Source organism: Phoenix dactylifera, chromosome 14 (genome assembly GCF_051530095.1).
Source record: "Phoenix dactylifera cultivar Ajwa chromosome 14, Ajwa_hap1_PhDact_Kaust_v1.1, whole genome shotgun sequence".
Taxonomy (NCBI): domain Eukaryota; kingdom Viridiplantae; phylum Streptophyta; class Magnoliopsida; order Arecales; family Arecaceae; genus Phoenix; species Phoenix dactylifera.
Genome location: NC_143203.1, coordinates 24546232 through 24563259, shown reverse-complemented (window position 1 = coordinate 24563259; position 17028 = coordinate 24546232). Strand labels below are relative to the sequence as shown.

General features: G+C 48.1%; 2 protein-coding genes across 5 annotated transcripts in view; one reads left to right on the top strand and one right to left on the bottom strand.

Annotated features, from left to right (window-relative positions):
• The window catches only part of LOC148700128 (reticulon-like protein B6), a 27062-nt gene extending 12209 nt beyond the window's left edge, over positions 1-14853 (top strand). For 2 of the 4 annotated variants that reach the window (XM_088710411.2, XM_088710409.2), the window contains 3 exons: positions 10849-11029; positions 12099-12382; positions 14406-14853. In XM_088710411.2, the coding sequence (XP_088566537.2) occupies positions 10849-11029; positions 12099-12382; positions 14406-14575 (635 nt within the window). In that variant the 3' untranslated portion in view covers positions 14576-14853. The remainder of the gene's footprint in view (positions 1-10848; positions 11030-12098; positions 12383-14405) is intronic. The other 2 variants (XM_088710412.2, XM_089927133.1) reach the window with 2 other exon arrangements.
• LOC103705995 (uncharacterized) lies at positions 14302-17028 on the bottom strand. The gene has a single exon (XM_008789924.6). It carries the CDS (start codon positions 16978-16980, stop codon positions 16339-16341), a length of 642 nt encoding a protein of 213 aa, XP_008788146.2. The 5' UTR covers positions 16981-17028; the 3' UTR covers positions 14302-16338.

Sequence of the window (17028 nt, the reverse complement as noted above, 5' to 3'; positions counted from 1 at the left end):
GACTTGACGAGTGGAGACTTGTCGAACGGAGCATGCATAATGTAATTAGGAGATCGGTCTTAAGCCGACCTATTGGAGTAGCCCGACTTTGGGGCGAGATAGGACTCCAACGTTAGATGATTAGCGGTATGTAGATAAAATTTGTCAAGGAGGGCATCGAGTTGGATGTACCTCTTGCATTCTCGGAGTTGTGTTTCACATGGCGGAGTAGGTTGCTTCCCTTCCTCGTCGTCCTCCGGAGTCATTTTGACTTGTAAGGGGGCTCGGGCTTCTCACGGACCCAACGACACCCACCGAAGTTGAGAGGATCTGGGGAGGCTTTATTGATCTACAGTTCTTTTCGAGGTCGAGGGAGCTTGAGACCCTCTGGTCGGACCCCGGGGCGCCCCAACCTTAGTTGAGGAGTCTTGTGTCAGGTCGGCGGGCCTGTGGGCGCTCTACCGAAGTAGGGTGCGCGCTAGTTCAATGGCAGAGCTCTGCTTCAGAAAGTATTGTCCGCTTCGGGGATCGGGGTTCGTCGACCGCTCCCGGGGGTCCACTTTGTGGCGCCCCGGGTGGAACCACCCTTTCCACCCCTCACGGCTTCGTCCCGAGGTCGAGGGAGTTTGAGACTCTACGGTCGACCCTCGGGGCATCCCGACCTTAGTCGAAGAATCGTTCGTCAGGGGATCGGGGATCGTCGACCGCTCCCGGGGGTCCACTTTGTGGCGCCCCGGGTGGAACCACCCTTTCCACCCCTCACGGCTTCGTCCCGAGGTCGAGGGAGTTTGAGACTCTACGGTCGACCCTCGGGGCATCCCGACCCTAGTCGAGGGATCGTTCGTCAGGTCGGTGGGTCTGGGCACGCTCTACCGACCTGCGACGCTTCCCGAGGTCGAGGGAGTCTGGTTCTCTACGGTCGACACTCGGGGCATCCCGACCTTAGTCGAGGAATCGTTCGTCAGGGGATCGGGGATCGTCGACCGCTCCCGGGGGTCCACTTTGTGGCGCCCCGGGTGGAACCACCCTTTCCACCCCTCACGACTTCGTTCCGAGGTCGAGGGAGTTTGAGACTCTACGGTCGACCCTCGGGGCATTCCGACCTTTGTCGAGGGATCGTTCGTCAGGTCGGTGGGTCTGGGCACGCTCTACCGACCTGCGACGCTTCCCGAGGTCGAGGGAGTCTGGTTCTCTACGGTCGACACTCGGGGCATCCCGACCTTAGTCGAGGAATCGTTCGTCAGGGGATCGGAGATCGTCGACCGCTCCCGGGGGTCCACTTTGTGGCGCCCCGGGTGGAACCACCCTTTCCACCCCTCACGACTTCGTCCCGAGGTCGAGGGAGTTTGGGACTCTACGGTCGATCCTCGGGGCATTCCGACCTTAGTCGAGGGATCGTTCGTCAGGTCGGTGGGTCTGAGCACGCTCTGCCGACCTGCGACGCTTTCCGAGGTCGAGGGAGTCTGGTTCTCTACGGTCGACACTCGGGGCATCCCAACCTTAGTCGAGGAATCGTTCGTCAGGGGATCGGAGATCGTCGACCGCTCCCGGGGGTCCACTTTGTGGCGCCCCGGGTGGAACCACCCTTTCCACCCCTCACGGCTTCGTCCCGAGGTCGAGGGAGTTTGAGACTCTACGGTCGACCCTCGGGGCATCCCGACCTTAGTCGAGGGAATCTTGCGCCGGTCGACGTTTCGTCGTCCTGCGATACTTCTCGAGGTCGAGGGAGTTTGGGACTCTACGATCGAGCCTCGGGGCATTCCGATTTTTGGCCGGGGAATCTGAGGATCACAGACGACCCAACATTAGAAGAGAATTACCGTCATCAAAATGAGAGAATTATTTGCAAAAAGGAAGCTGAGTCCATTGTCCTGATTGTTTTGAACCCCTAAGGGTTTCATTGGTGGTACATTCGTAGATTCTCGGAGTTCCAGCTTCGCGGGATCGGAGTCCCCTCCAGGGACTTCAATTTGTATGCCCCTGGTCGTTGTACCCGGGCGATTTGATACGGCCCTTCCCAATTCGGGGCGAGCTTTCCTTGCTCGGTCGGTTGAGAAGCCTCGGCTCTCCTGAGGACAAGGTCCCCTACTTTGAAGAGCTTGGGCTTGACTCTGGAGTTGTAGTATTGGGCCGTTCGCTGTTGGTATCTTGCCATGCGGACCCGGGCGACCTCTCGTGTCTCTTCAACGAGGTCCAAGTTGCTCCTGAGCTGGGAGGAATTGGTGTCGGGGTCATAATGCTCCACCCTTGGAGAAGGCAGGCCGATCTCCAACGGGATGACGGCCTCAGTGCCGTATGCTAGGTTGAAGGGGGTCTCTCCTGTGGGCAGTCGGAACGTGGTCCGGTACGCCCAAAGGACATTGTACAAGTCCTCGACCCACTGTCCTTTGGACCGATCAAGCCTAGCCTTGAGTCCCTGCAAAATAGTGCGGTTAGTTACCTCAGTTTTCCCGTTTGTCTGGGGGTGAGCAACCGAGGTGAAGCGGTGATCAATGCCGAGCTTGGAGCAAAATTTCCTGAAATGGACATTGTCAAATTGTCGACCATTGTCGGATATAAGGATACGGGGTAGTCCGAATCTGCAGATTATGGACTTCCACACGAAGTCCCGCATCTTTTGCTCGGTGATCCGGGCGACGGGTTCGGCCTCGACCCATTTGGTGAAGTAGTCGATGGAGACGACCAAGAACTTTCTTTGTCCGGAGGCTTGGGGAAAGGGCCCCAGGATGTCGATCCCCCATTGGGCAAATGGCCAGGGGGCGATGATAGAAGTCAGCAGGGCCGAAGGTCGGCGCTGGATATTGGCGTTTCGCTGGCACCGATCGCATTTCCGGACGAAATCCGTCGCATCCTTCTGGAGTGTGGGCCAGTAATATCCTTGCCGCAGGATCTTGTGGGCCAGTGCCCGACTCCCCATGTGATTTCCGCAGATCCCTTCATGGACCTCTCGGAGGGCATAGTCCGCCTCGGAGGGGCGGAGGCATCTGAGAAGGGGAGAAGTGAATGATCGACGATAAAGTCTATTCTCGTACAGGACATACCGGGGGGCTTGGCGCTTGATTCGGCGAGCCTCCGTCTCGTCATGAGGTAGGGTTCCGTCTTGGAGGTAGCAGACGAGCCCATCGATCCAGCTCGGCTCGGAGTCGATGCACATGGTGGGCTCGGGTTCCTCCGTGCTGGGGATCTGAAGATACTCGAGCGTTGTTCCCTTGGGAAGCTCGCTCATGCGGGAGGTTGCCAATTTGGACAGCTGGTCTGCCCTGAAGTTTTCCGCCCTGGGAATGTACTGAATATTGAAAGAATTCAGGGCAGACGTAAGTTCCCGCACCTTTTGGAGATACTTTTGCATGGATGGCTCTTTAGCTTCAAAGTCTCCTTGGATCTGGTTCACTACCAGCTGGGAGTCGCTGAAGGCCGTCAGGTCTTCCACTTTCAGTTCTTTCGCCAGCTTGAGCCCGGCGATGAGAGCCTCATACTCGGCCTCATTGTTCGAGGCCGGGAATTCGAGGCGCAAGGCTTGCTCGGCCACTACTCCGTCTGGACTGGTGAGGATGAGTCCGGCTCCGCTACCCCCCGAGGTTGAAGACCCGTCCGAGTGCAGGACCCATGGCTGCCTCGGGGCTTCCTCCGCGGATACGGGTGGCAACTCGGGGTCGTCCGGCAGAGTACACTCCACGATGAAGTCGGCGAGTATTTGGGCCTTGATAGCCGGCCTGGGCCGATACTCGAGGTCAAATTCTCCGAGCTCAACCGCCCATTTGGCGATCTTCCCCGCACGATCCGACCTTTGCAATATTTGCTTCATAGGCTGGTCGGTCAATATAGCTATTGTGTGGGCTTGGAAGTAAGGCCTGAGTCTCCGAGCCGAGATGATGAGAGCGAAGATGGTCTTCTCAAGTTTAGAATATCGGGTCTCAGCATCCCTGAGAACCCGGCTGGTGTAATAGACCGGCTTTTGGAGCTTGTCCTCTTCCCGGACGAGGACTGAGCTCACTGCAGCTGGGGAGACGGACAAGTATAAATAAAGGACCTCGCCCTTCTGGGGCTTGGTGAGCAGCGGGGGAGAGGCCAGAAGGCTCCGGAGCTCTTCAAAGGCTCGCTGGCATTCTTCTGACCACCGGAAGTCTTTCGGCCGTTTGAGGCTTTTGAAGAAAGGGAGGCAGCGCTCGGCTGACCGAGAGACGAACCTTCCCAAGGCGGCAACTCGCCCTGCGAGCCGCTGCACCTCCTTAACTGTCTTCGGAGGCGACATCTCTTGCAGTGCCCGGATTTTCTCCGGATTAGCTTCAATTCCGCGCTGGGTCACTATGAAACCCAGGAACTTGCCCGAGGTGACCCCGAACGCACATTTCGCCGGGTTGAGCTTCATTTTGTATCTTCTGAGCTTGGCGAATGTCTCGTCGAGATCGGCTATGTGGTGTTCCGCCGCTCGGCTTTTCACCAGCATGTCGTCCACGTAGACTTCCATATTTCGGCCGATCTGGTCTTTGAAAATTTGGCTAACCAGTCTCTGATAGGTGGCCCCAGCATTTTTCAGGCCAAAGGGCATCACCTTGTAGCAGTAGGTGCCCTTGTCGGTGATGAAGGCCGTCTTCTCCTCGTCTTCTGGCGCCATTCGGATTTGATTGTACCCTGAAAAGGCGTCCATAAAAGTTAGCAGTTGGTGCCCTGAAGTAGAGTCGACGAGCTGGTCGATGCTTGGAAGGGGAAAGCTGTCTTTCGGGCAGGCCTTGTTCAGGTCGGTGTAGTCCACGCACATACGCCATTTCCCGTTGGCCTTCTTTACGAGGACTACGTTGGCGAGCCAGTCCGGGTAGGAGACCTCCCGGATGAAGCCGGCTCCGAGGAGTTTGTCCACCTCCTCGGCCGCAGCACGTTGCCGTTCCGGGGCGGAGCCCCTTTTCTTCTGCTTTACAGGCCTGCTGGTTGGCCTCACCTGGAGTCGGTGAACCATGACCTCAGGGTCAATTCCCGGCACGTCCGCAGGCGACCAGGCAAAGACGTCAGCATTGTCCCGCAGGAAGCTGACGAGGCGATCCCTCTCGCGGGCGCCGAGGCCGGAGCCGACCTGCACGGTTAGCTCGGGAAAATTTTCTTTTAGTGGAACTTGAACAAGAAGCTCACCGGGCTCTACTTGCTTCTTCCAGAGGGTGTCCCTCGCATCGAGGTTTTCTATGGGCAATGAAGGGCCCGTTGGCTGAATTGTCGCCTCGGTCGGTTGCTTTACTCCGTGGGCCGCCGTGTAGCATTGCTTGGCGACCAGCTGGTCTCCTCGGACCTCGCCTACTCCTTGGCCGGTGGGGAACCGCATGAGCAGATGGTGGGTTGAAACTACGGCTCGAAGGGCATTCAGCCCTGGCCGCCCAAGGATGGCGTTGTAGACCGAGGGCAGTCGGACCACCAGGAAGTCCGTCCTCACAGTGCTCTCCTGGGGGGCGAGGCCAACTGTGACAAGGAAGCTGGTCTCACCTTCGACCGGGACCGAATCTCCGGTGAACCCGACCAGTGGGGCGTTGATCCTCCGGAGATGTCCTTCTGTCAACCCCATTTTTTGGTAGGCATGATAATACAAAATGTTGGCTGAGCTTCCATTGTCAACTAGGACACGCTTTACATCAAACTTATTTACAATCATTGAGATGACCACAGCGTCATCGTGAGGGGTCTCGACCCCTTCTAAGTCCTCGTCCGAGAACGAGATGACTTCATCAGTGCGTGGGCGTTTCGGGGGTGCTCCCGGGGCGGCTGCTCCTGCTGAGGCCCTTCCAATCATGTTGATGGTGCCGGCAATGGGCCTGTTGTCGTCTGGATTTTCGGTTGGTACGACATCCTCCGCCGGCCTCCTTTCCTCGCGCCGGTTTCTCACGAACCGGTTGAGTACTCCTCGACGGATGAGTGCTTCTATCTCGTCCCGGAGCTGGAAGCAGTCCTCCGTGTCGTGCCCACGGTCTCGGTGGAAGCGACAGTACTTCCTGGGATTACGGGGAAATCCCGTGTCTCGCATAGGCGGCGGGGGTCGGAAGAAGTCCCGACCCTCAATTTCCATCAGGATCTCGGCCCGGGGGGCGTTGACGGGTGTATAGTTCTCGTACTTTCCCGGGTACGTCCGAGGCCGTGGTGGGGACCTCGGTCGAGGAGGGGTCCTCTGCTGAGGTCGCCCCTGCTGACGGGGCGGGCTCCTCAGTCTGGGGAGATTCTTCTCATGGCGAGGGGATCGGCTCCTCTGTTGGCCGCGCTCCTCGCGACGCTTCTTCTGCTTCTTCGAGGCGGGCTCAACTGCTCCCCGCCTAGAGGCGACTGCCTCCTCGGCCTTGGCATACTTCCGGGCCCGGGCCAACATCTCAGTGAAGTCGGCCGGGAAGCTCTTCTCGATGGAGAAGAGGAATCGGTAGGAGCGAACCCCAGTCTTCAGGGCCGACATGGCTATCGACTGGTCTAGCTCGCGAACCTCCCATGTGGTGGCGGTGAAGCGGTCCAGGTATTCCTTGAGGGACTCCCCCTCTTTCTGTTTGATGTTGAGGAGGGAGTCTGACGTCCGTCGCTGGCGCCGGCTGGCAGCAAAGTTGGTGGCGAACTGCCTGCCGAGTTGCTCAAAAGAGGACACCGTGTTCGGCTTCAGTCCAGAAAACCAAAGCCGAGCGGTCCCTCGGAGGGTTGCTGGGAAGGCCTTGCAAAGTATGGCCTCCGAGGACCCTTGTAGGGCCATGAGGGCCCGATAGCTCTCCAAGTGGTCGAGAGGGTCGGTGATTCCGCTGTAGGGCTCCATCTGAGGCATTTTGAACCTCGCGGAAACCGGCTCATCCTCGATCCGGCTGGAGAAGGGGGACTTGGTAGTGAACTCAAAGTCTCCCTCTTGCCTCGCCTTCTTGCTGTGGAGTGCCGCGATCTGGCGCTCCAGATGCTCAACTTTTCGGTCGAGCTCCCCTGCCTGCAGAGTTGTTGCCGTGGTTTGCATCGGCTCACGGCGGTCCGGGGCTGACTCAGCCTCAGAAGGCTGGAGCCTTCTGTTGAGATCCTCCCCCGGTAGCTCTCTCCGGGGGGAAGTCCGTTCTTCGTTATTGGCTTTGGAGGAGCCATGTAGATTCTGGCCGGGAAGAACCGGGCCGTTGGGAAGAAATTCCGGCGGGACCTGGGCCCGCGGGGGAAGCGTTGGTAAAGCTTCCTCGCGTCGCAGGCCCTGAACGGCGGCGGCCAGGGCCTGGACTTGCTGTACTAAGGCGTTGAACTGTTCCGGCTGGACCTGAGGAACTGGGTCAGCCGGAGTTGGAGAATTCTGGACGGAGCGTCCAGGACTTTGCGGGGGACGCCGGGAGACGTTGGAGGCTCCCTTACTTCTCAACTTCATGACTGCTACTCGGTCCCTTCCTCTAGCGCCAACTGTTGCTGGAAATTGGACCCGGGGGCAATCTTCGGTCGAGGGAGAGGGAGCTGCGGGTCACCACGGCGGGGCGGCGACCAGTCGGCGGGCGGCGTCCTCCGTCTGGGGTGGCCGGAGAGAGGGAGCTGGGGGTCCTCACGGCGGGGCAGCGATCCGTCAGCAGGCGGCGTCCTCCGTCTGGGTGCCTGCAGACAAACCGGTGGCCGGGTTTTCCGGCGCCGGCCCTCCGACGCTCAAGTCAGGGAAGGGGCAGATAGTGTAAGGAGGAAATGAACAGTGCTTGTAAGGCGCGGAATTTCCCAACCCCCTCCTGAGAAGCCAAGGCTCCCTTTTATAGGTGGGGGTCGGTTTACCTGTGATGTAACAGGGCGAGGCCATAGTACGGCTCGGCATGTGGCTCAGGTCGGCGCACGGTCAGGCGAATCATTGTACTGATGTCGGCGGTGAGGGCGTCGTACGACCCGAACCAGTACGCTACCAGGCGAATCATTGCATTGGTGTCGGAGGTATGGCCGAGATCAGAGACTTATCATGGTTGACCAGACTCTGCTGGGCTAACTTGCCGTGGAGAGCCGAGGATCCGTAGATGTCAGGAGCCATGCGCATTAATTGTGGAGTAAGCCGGAGATCCGCATTAATGGTGGAGTAAGCCGGAGATCCACATTAATTGTAGAGTAAGCCGGAGATTCGCATTAATGGTGGAGTGAATCGGAGGGTTACAGCGGCCATGCGCAATAAATGCTGAAGCAGTGGCAGGGTATGGTCCTCAGTTGGACCTCGGAGGAGTACGGCCGTAGTAGGTGGCTGACAAGGGTAGACCTTGAGCATCAAGATTTTCCTAGGTCGGATGTCTTGAGGTCGGGCGTTCCGAGGTCGGATGCCGACTTCGGCTGTTCAGGGTCGGCGATTGTGCGGCTTCTTGGGGGCATTTGTGTCACTTGGGGGAAAAATCTTATTCCCCCAACAAAATTATTCCCTCAACTCCCTCCACCCTGTTAAGGCCTGATATACATTGTTGACTCCTTTCCTAACATCTTAAGCTTTTGGGGTCTGGTTCTACATTAACATCGGATCAAACCCAAAGGTCATGATTCAAATCCCATCAGGTCAATTTTATCTATTTATTTTCTTGAGTATTTTCGTATCTTGATTCGATCCCAGTTGATTCATTCTTGACTTGTTCTGGTCTTGAGTTGTTTTTGACTCATTTATGGCTTCACATGCATGTTTCAGGCCCCATGTAGTGGTTGGGGATTTTAAGGCTTGGTACACCTTGTTAACCTTTTCCCTGACTGGTTAACCTTTTGGGTCTAGTGGTAAGCTAACACCTCCTACCCCCACCACCACGCATGCATGCAGAAGATAAAAAGGATAAAAAACATTCTGCTGATTATATCTGAAACCTAATGTGTAATATCAACATCCATTTTGTTTAATGCAATATCTGAAGTCATGATTATGCTTCCTTGAAGCTTAGCTTCTTTTTCTACAAAAAAATTGAAGCTTCGATATCTTCAGGTTTCTCCTCCGGACTTATGTCAAGTTTTTTGTGCATATGCATTAATTTCCGGCGTAAGTACATTCTCCATCCTGAAAAGGGTGGTTGTAATGGACTAGGGATGTGAGTAAAGGGTGAAGGGGGAGGCAGAGAATGATAATGGTGTATTATCACCGAGGGAGAAGAGGAGTGGCCTCAGTGGACTAGGATGAGAAGAAGGTGGAACTCTTTCATGTAGGGTGTTATAAGAGACTACAGGGTATCATAGCAGTGATGAAATTTTTAAAAAGCCAAAATGGAGGACGGTCATTGTTTTGGAAGGGCACCATTATTTGGTAACAGATTGAGACTCTGGAATCTCAATAGACAAAAGTTTTGAACCGTTAAAGGATCTAAGCCACCCAATTAGTAATCTATAATATGATGACTCTAATGGCACCATCTTTTCAAGCTGAAGCCTGGATGGTTTATTTAGTAGCCTGTGCAGAAAAACACATGAATCTAGTTAATCATCTATTGCAGATATAGCAGGACGCGAGGGCCCTATTTTGCTAGCTTGCCCACATGTGGGCTCCAGTTGTGTTCTAAAGTTCAGATTTTCATGACTAAATTTTCCGTGCAATGATGTTTCATGCACATTCAAATCTGTAGAATTGGTATAAATTCTAAGTGATATCTTCTTATCCACATGCATAGCAACAAGTGTTACTTGCCGATCACATTAGACATTTGCTTCTATATTTATCATGCCTCATGTGTCCTTTCCTTTGCTGCCAATACAAAAGCAATATTGAAGTATAGAATGGTGATGATTGGATAAAATGTAGATAGATGATGTCTAATCTACATAGTTTTTATGGCAATTTTTTGTACCTAAGAAAACTGTTGTTAAGGTTACATTTTATGCACTCAAATGATTCTTTTGGTTAGCTGAAACTAGTGAGGGCCCTTGCTTATTTCTCAGGTACTAAATCCAAAAATTTTCTGCACGAAATGTTATTTTAATTTGTATATAATTTTTCGCCCAAAATTTCTTTTTCTTGCTGTGATCAATATAACGTATGAATGCACAATTTGAATTTGGGAGATTATGGAAAGAAATCTCAACCATCCTGCTCAAAAGAAAAACAGAAGAAAAGATAAAAGAAAAAAGATGCTGGAATGATTACTGAAATACTTAATGAGTTCCTTCAGTTAGTCAAAATGCCTCCTTTTCAACTTCCAAAGCCTTAAAGTTGCCAAACTATGGCAACAATTTCTTCTGTATTGTTGTGTCTAAGAATTTTCATAGTTTCCAAATATGTTAAACTGGAAATTGTAATCAATCTGTCATACATAAAATGATTCTAGAGTGTGAATGCTTGTGGACATTATCTTAACAATCAATGCTTATCCCATCTATGTGATTTGGCATTATTGATGTGATAATTTTAAAATCAAAATTAAGGTTTTCTATGACTGTTTTTTGACAGCTGTTAACCTCTAAATTGCTGGGTTCACCTAGAAGACCAATTGATGGATAGGCAAACCTCACTAATGGCCAGATGTTCTCTGAGATCTTGCAGCCAACAAGCAGTACTCTAAGACTCCCTATATTTGCTGAGTCCGAAGAGTCAAGTAGGCAACTATTGATTACTGAAAATACATTCATCTTTTTGAGGCAAAACTGACAAACCAGGGAGACAAACTAAACTGGAAAGCTCCCTCCCTCCCTCTCTCCCCCCCTCTCTGTCTGTTGTGTGTATGTGTGTGTGTTATAGTTTCTTGTAACATACTTTGGACCAAGGACTCAGAGTGATAAATTGGCATAATATCTTAAATTTACTTACCATATACTTAAGTCTTGTGTGATCTTTAAATCTTCCATGTACCAGTTTTTTTACCTAAATTTTTATATAATGATTTTTTTTAAAGCCATAAACTTATGAATAACATATAAGAATTTGCTACACTAAAACCACAACTTGTACTGATCTGGTTCTTGTGATTTCAGCTGCTGATATTATATTATGGAGAAACAAGCAGATGTCAGCGAGTATTCTTGCTAGTGCTACTGTTCTCTGGCTTCTCTTTGAATGCATAGGCTATCACTTCCTCACTTTTATCTGTCACTCTCTCATATTTTTTCTGGTAGTATTGTTTCTCTGGTCCAATGCAGCATCATTCATCAACAGGTAAGAAATATCACCGTTTATTCTTTGTGTTTGAGCAAAACCTTTTATTCATTGTTTGTAGCTTTGGTAATGGCATATCAGTTCTTCCATGATTGGTCTCTATTATGTTATTCAATAATGACCTTTCTTGGCTCTTGGGTTACCTTATGTGTCATCACTATAATTTCTATCAGATTTCATTATTATGATTTCTACCTGATTTGGTAAGTACATGGGCTTCTATTGTTGGTTTGAGCATGTTCTGAATGATTTCATTGATATGCATGTCCCCTAGGATTCCATTGGGCATTCATTCGATGCTTTGTGCTACTTATAGAGAGCCTTGGTTCCTACTTGTCATTAGTTCTTGTTTGTTTAATCATATTTTAGCACGAAAATGTGAATGAAGTATATCTGCTTGATACAAAAAAGCAAACAAAAAAAAAAGAAGTCCGTGCACCGCACAACTTTGGTTATGCTTCTTGCTTCATCTACTGTATGACTTATTCACTGGTTGACTCCTTTTCCTTGCTCAAGCTTCAGGCTGTCATTCACTGTTTCGTGTTGGTGATCCTGCATATCATGGTTACCACCAAATTTTTCAAAGATTGATGAAGATGTTCAAGTAGTTGAAACCTCTTATCATGATTATATCTCATTGAAAAAGTTTTTCCTTCCATTGGACTAGAGGAAATATTGTGTTTATTTCTTTGTTGAATCCCAAGCAGATTTAGAGGACAGAGATGCTTTAATAAGGCACAAATAGTTGAATTTGAGAGATTTGTCTACTCATTTACCACATTATTATAAAGATAACTTGCTTTTTGCCATAAATTTATTCATGAGAGCTTGTTGCTTCCAAATGACATGGATATGACAAATTCTCTTCATGGTTCTCTGCTAATTTGTTAGTTAATGAGAAGAAAATTTTGATATCTATATTTGATTTTGCATTACGAAGCAATGTATTTTTGTGGTTGCCAAATGTAGCAAGCTTACATAGATATATATCGAATTACAATGATATGATTGCCAATTTATCATTTATAATCCATAAATTAATTTTGCTATTTTTATTTATGAATTTTAGGTCCCCTCCAAATTTTCCAGAGGTTGTCTTGCCTGAGGACCTGTTCTTAAGCATAGCTCATTCAGTAAAACATAAAATCAATGAAACTTTTGCAATCTTCAGATATGTTGCTTCAGGAAAGGATTTGAAGAAGTTTCTCATGGTAAAGCTCCAATACTTAATCTCCTTTTGTGTAATCTGCCTTCGATTCTCAGCAGGGAAAATTGTTGTGCAGGTAATCACTGGCTTGTGGGTTCTTTCTATAATTGGAAGTTGGTTCAGTTTTTTGACTTTTTTCTACATCGGTCAGTTCCATTTTATGTCTCTGTCTTGTTGTTTCCATATCTTTTTTCATGTAGGATCATTTGTTTCCTCCAACACCTAATATGTGTTTGTAGCTAGATACTGCCATCCACAGTATCTGGACTGGCAGGGCCCTTAGATGGTGATGTAATTCGTTATTAGTATCTTACAATTTTTTGAAACCAATACATGAATTGAGTTAGCTACATCTATAACATACTAATACATCAGTTCTAATCATAACAGAGAGAGGATCAGCTTCACAGAATGATGTTGATTGTAGCATGCATTTTACCAATCAGGATGGAGCATAATATGGAAGTGATTTGTTCAAATGGGATCTGAATGAATTCGGATATGTTCATAGTGACACCTAAGTAGAAGAGGATAGGAAAGACACTTGAAAGAGGTCTTGGAATGATGGTATGATTGATAGCTATTGACAGATAATGAGAATGTTCTGGAGTATTTGGAAAGCTTCTATTTTCTTGAGATAATTAAGGATGGTAATCAGCATAAGGATCTTCACATTTAGAGTGATAAAGCTCATAGATATGAAGTGCATTCTGGTTTTGAGCATTCTGGTTTGTGTTGCTAGTATGAATTGGGAAAAACTAGAAATTTATGCACATAGATAATCATGAGGCCAACATAGTGGCTTATCTATTTTCCTTTTGCAGTTATATATTAATTGTACTTGCCTTGTTACTAGGATATCTCTACTTGCCATAGGTAGAAATTTCAAGAACATATCAACAGCTGCACTGAACCAATATTTGTAGAATTCTTCATTTCTTCCCCAAACAAAGAACCCTTATCTATAGGAATTACTTACCAAATACTTTAAATAAACAAAATCAGAAATGAATACTAGAGTGCTATGCTTTCTGAGCATGTGCCACTTTGCCATACCTCTTTCTTGTTATTCTTGCCACATATATATAATTACCTGTTCCTGCTCACCTGTGAGTTATTTGGGGTCCTCATATGCTTACCAGCTTTGGAATGCATGCACCATTGCAGGGATACAGTATCTCTCTTCAGATAAGCTGATCCCTCCATTTATCCTTTTCAACTTGCAACCTCTATCTTACTAACACATGCTTGAAAAAACATCAAACATGGTGATGAAAGGCTAGGATTTCTGTCGATTAGAAGAATGTATGCTCATTATCCGTGTCTTATATGGATTTCATTTTGATTGATGGATTTCATTCATGTTTGTTTCATGGTTACCCGTGTCATATAAGTCATACTCCATAACTACTTGACCGATACAGATTATTTTCTATCAACTACCATTTTTTATTGTAACATATTGACCAGCATCTTTCTTGGACAAAATTCAAAAGGAAATACATATTAATTGAAATGTGAGGTGGTTTGCCACTGTTTTGCTCAAGGGAAAAAAAGAAGCACTCAGTATCTGTAACTTTGTTTCTGAATCCTACATATGAGTTTTAATAATCTGACATTACCATAAACCCATGCCGCTATCCAAGAAAGACAGTGGATATCTCCTTGACCACCAAATAGCACTAGGACTTGTAGTCATACCGGGTGTTTGATCCTTGGTTTATTGGATGTGTTTCTCAGATAACACTCGACCTACTGACCAAAAGATGCTGTCACTCACCCTGTAAGAAATTATGCATCTGACATCTTAATATTAAGACATAATTGTGACAAATTGATAAACATAGATCAACTTTTTCTTCGACCATGCTTGCTCGCAAAGTTTCAGATGCCTCCTAATAACAATGCTGAATCATTGCTTCCCTTGTGAAAACCGTTATCAGGTATCTCCATGTCTGGAAAGGAAATCCCCAGAGTGCAACAGGGAATTGCTGAATTAATTTTTAAACTGTTATTGGATAATTGCTTATTTATTTGGTTGTACTGCAGTTAGTTGAAAGTTTCCTTATTTTTTCCTTCTATGTTGTTACGTCTCGAAATTTATAGGATGCACCGCTATTTCATAAGTTTTAACGTATGATATTGGTAGCATATTTTTTTTTCCCGCAGTTTTTGTGCTTCTGTATTCCTTACCTGCACTTTATGAGAAGTATGAGGATCAAGTTGATGCAGCTGCTGAGAAGGCAGCGATCGAAATGAACAAGCAATATGCTGTGCTAGATGAGAAACTTCTGTGCAAGATCCCTCGATGCCCATTCTCTGATAAGAAGCAGCATTAAAGTGATAAACTCATTTCCTTTGCCATAGAACTCCAGAGCTTTTGCTCCAGCTTTAGGGGGTCCTCTTCTGCTGAATTTTAGCTGAAGATTTTGATAAAGGACATGGGAGGGAGAAAGCTTATATGACTCGAAACCTTTGCAGCTTCCAGTTAGTGAAGAAGGCTGACAAAGTAAGGGACTTGTAATGGCAGGTGGGTATTTATACTTTTTTACAATCTGTCCTCCAAGAAAGCGCTTTCTGGATTATTTATTGATTCCAGATTATGTTGTTGATTCATCGACAATCTTCCTTGCAAATGATGTACGGGCTCTACTTGCGTGCTTATGCTTCTTACGTGTATCACATGCATGATGGTACATGTACCATGTAAGATAGCTAAATCTAGCAAGTGTGATGGCGACCCATACGCCACTTGGCACTTGATTGGGAGCGCCTTCAATCTTCATCACCGAGGGCCGCTTGTTACATTTTATACCAGGAACAGCTTTGGGCAGGCATAGCTTTGGGCTATACCAGGAACCAAACTGAACTCGTGGGCTTGACTTGGAACAAGATCGAATCAGTTCCTGTTCCAAATGTGAGAAATTCGATCGGGCTAGGTTGGGTTTGGGTAGTGCTATCAACCATATATACGTATACATATACAATATAATATAAAATTAAGCTGTAGTGATGTATCAAATATCTCTTACATAATATGTTCATAAATTCTTATATATTCTTCATTCATGTTATTTGTCGAACTTATTTTTGCTGAAACATTGGTTTATTATGCTTACAATATGTAAGATTTTATATTTTATATTTATAGATAAATTTATTTTTTTATTGTTAGATGTCTTTGAGTGTATATATTGCTTCTGTAATTCACCTTTTATTATTAATTAATTTTCTAGTTTATTTACTATTTTTAATTTAATTTTTGGTAATGTGAGAATAGAAGAGAACCAACCCAATCTTGATTGGTTGGATTGGATAGGTTCCAGAATTGATTTTCTAGCTAGGGTTCTAAAAATTAGGAATCGGTTAAGATTAAATTAGTTTTGAATTGGTCTTTAACACCAAACCAATCCGATTTAAGGGCAGTCCTAGTTTCAATTGAACAAAGGTCTGCAACCATCCAGGAATTTGAATTTGAGATAAGTGCAAATAAAATTCCTTCTGAATGGTGGTGAAGTAATGTTTTGTTATGGAGGAATGACTAACAGGGTAGATAATAGTGATATAATAATACAAACTAATCAGAGCACTCTGATTGTGCAGCTCTTTAATTTGAGAAAGCATGAGGTCTTTGATTAAAATGAACCTGTTTAGGGATTTAAAAGATGCTTGTCCTGGAGTTCAGCTTAAACTTTTTAAGTACCTGCTTGCATTCTATGAATCCGGCTATGATCAAATGAACAAGAAATATGAACTTCGGATTCCATCAAAAACTTCTACTATGTTTAATAGAAATTTCTGAATATTTGCCATTGGTTCAATACTGTCACAGATAAGAATTAAGTGAAAAGGTAAGTCGTTAGAGAATTTCAAAATAAAAAACTACTAAACTGTTATAATAATAGAAGAGCTCCAAGAGTAGAGAATTCAGAAACAAGAATGCAAGGCTGTGGTACAAAGCTGATAAAAAAGTACAGAGTCTTTCTATAAGTATCTATCATCTACACGTATTAGTAGGTGTCAAGCATGCAAGAATCGCTCTATATGACGGTATCCACAGAAGACATGGAAGACGTATGCGAGTCCCGGCACCGACGGGTGATCAGAGACTGGTCTCGTAGCGGCACTCCTGGTTCCTCACCTTGAGGTCTGGGACCCCGAAGGTCACGTGGCACTCGGAGGACGCCACCGCGTGGCGCTTGATGAAAGCCAGTATGGTGACCCGACCGGGGATTCTCGTCGATGTATCGAACGCCACTTCACCGGCGGCCACGTCCGCAACCAGGCTCAAGAGCTTCGCCGCGAGTCGGTCGGCCTCGACCCTGAGATTGAGCTGCACGTACGCGTCCCCCCGCGGCGGGATCCGGCCAGGCTCTACAACGGCGTCCCCGACCAGGGCACCGCGGTAGAGGAGGGCGGTGTCGCCCTCGGCGTGGTCGAAGGCGGCGCGATTGGGGTTGTGGACGAGGACCATGAGCTCGAGGGTGACGTTGAGTTCGATGTGGAAGGCAGGGAGGGTGACACGGGGGGAGACGCCTTCGACGCGGGCGGCGACGAGCTTTATGGTGGGGTCGCGGGCCTTCAAGAGGGTGAGGTAGAGGACGAGGGCGACGACTCCGAGGACGACGAGGAGGAGGAGGCATGCGCCGCCCAAGATGAGGCAGCGCCGTCGGCGGCGGCGGCGGTGGAGCGAGGTAGGGGAGGAGGAGTTGAGGTGGGTGCTGGAGTCGCCGGATTCAGTCATGATGGATGGAGAGAGAGAGAGAGAGACAGAGCGAGCGAGCGAGCGAGC

What these genes read in the sequence shown, in the direction of transcription:
- LOC103705995 (XM_008789924.6), bottom strand. Translation starts at nt 16,980, where the DNA reads ATGACTGAATCCGGCGACTCCAGCACCCACCTCAACTCCTCCTCCCCT.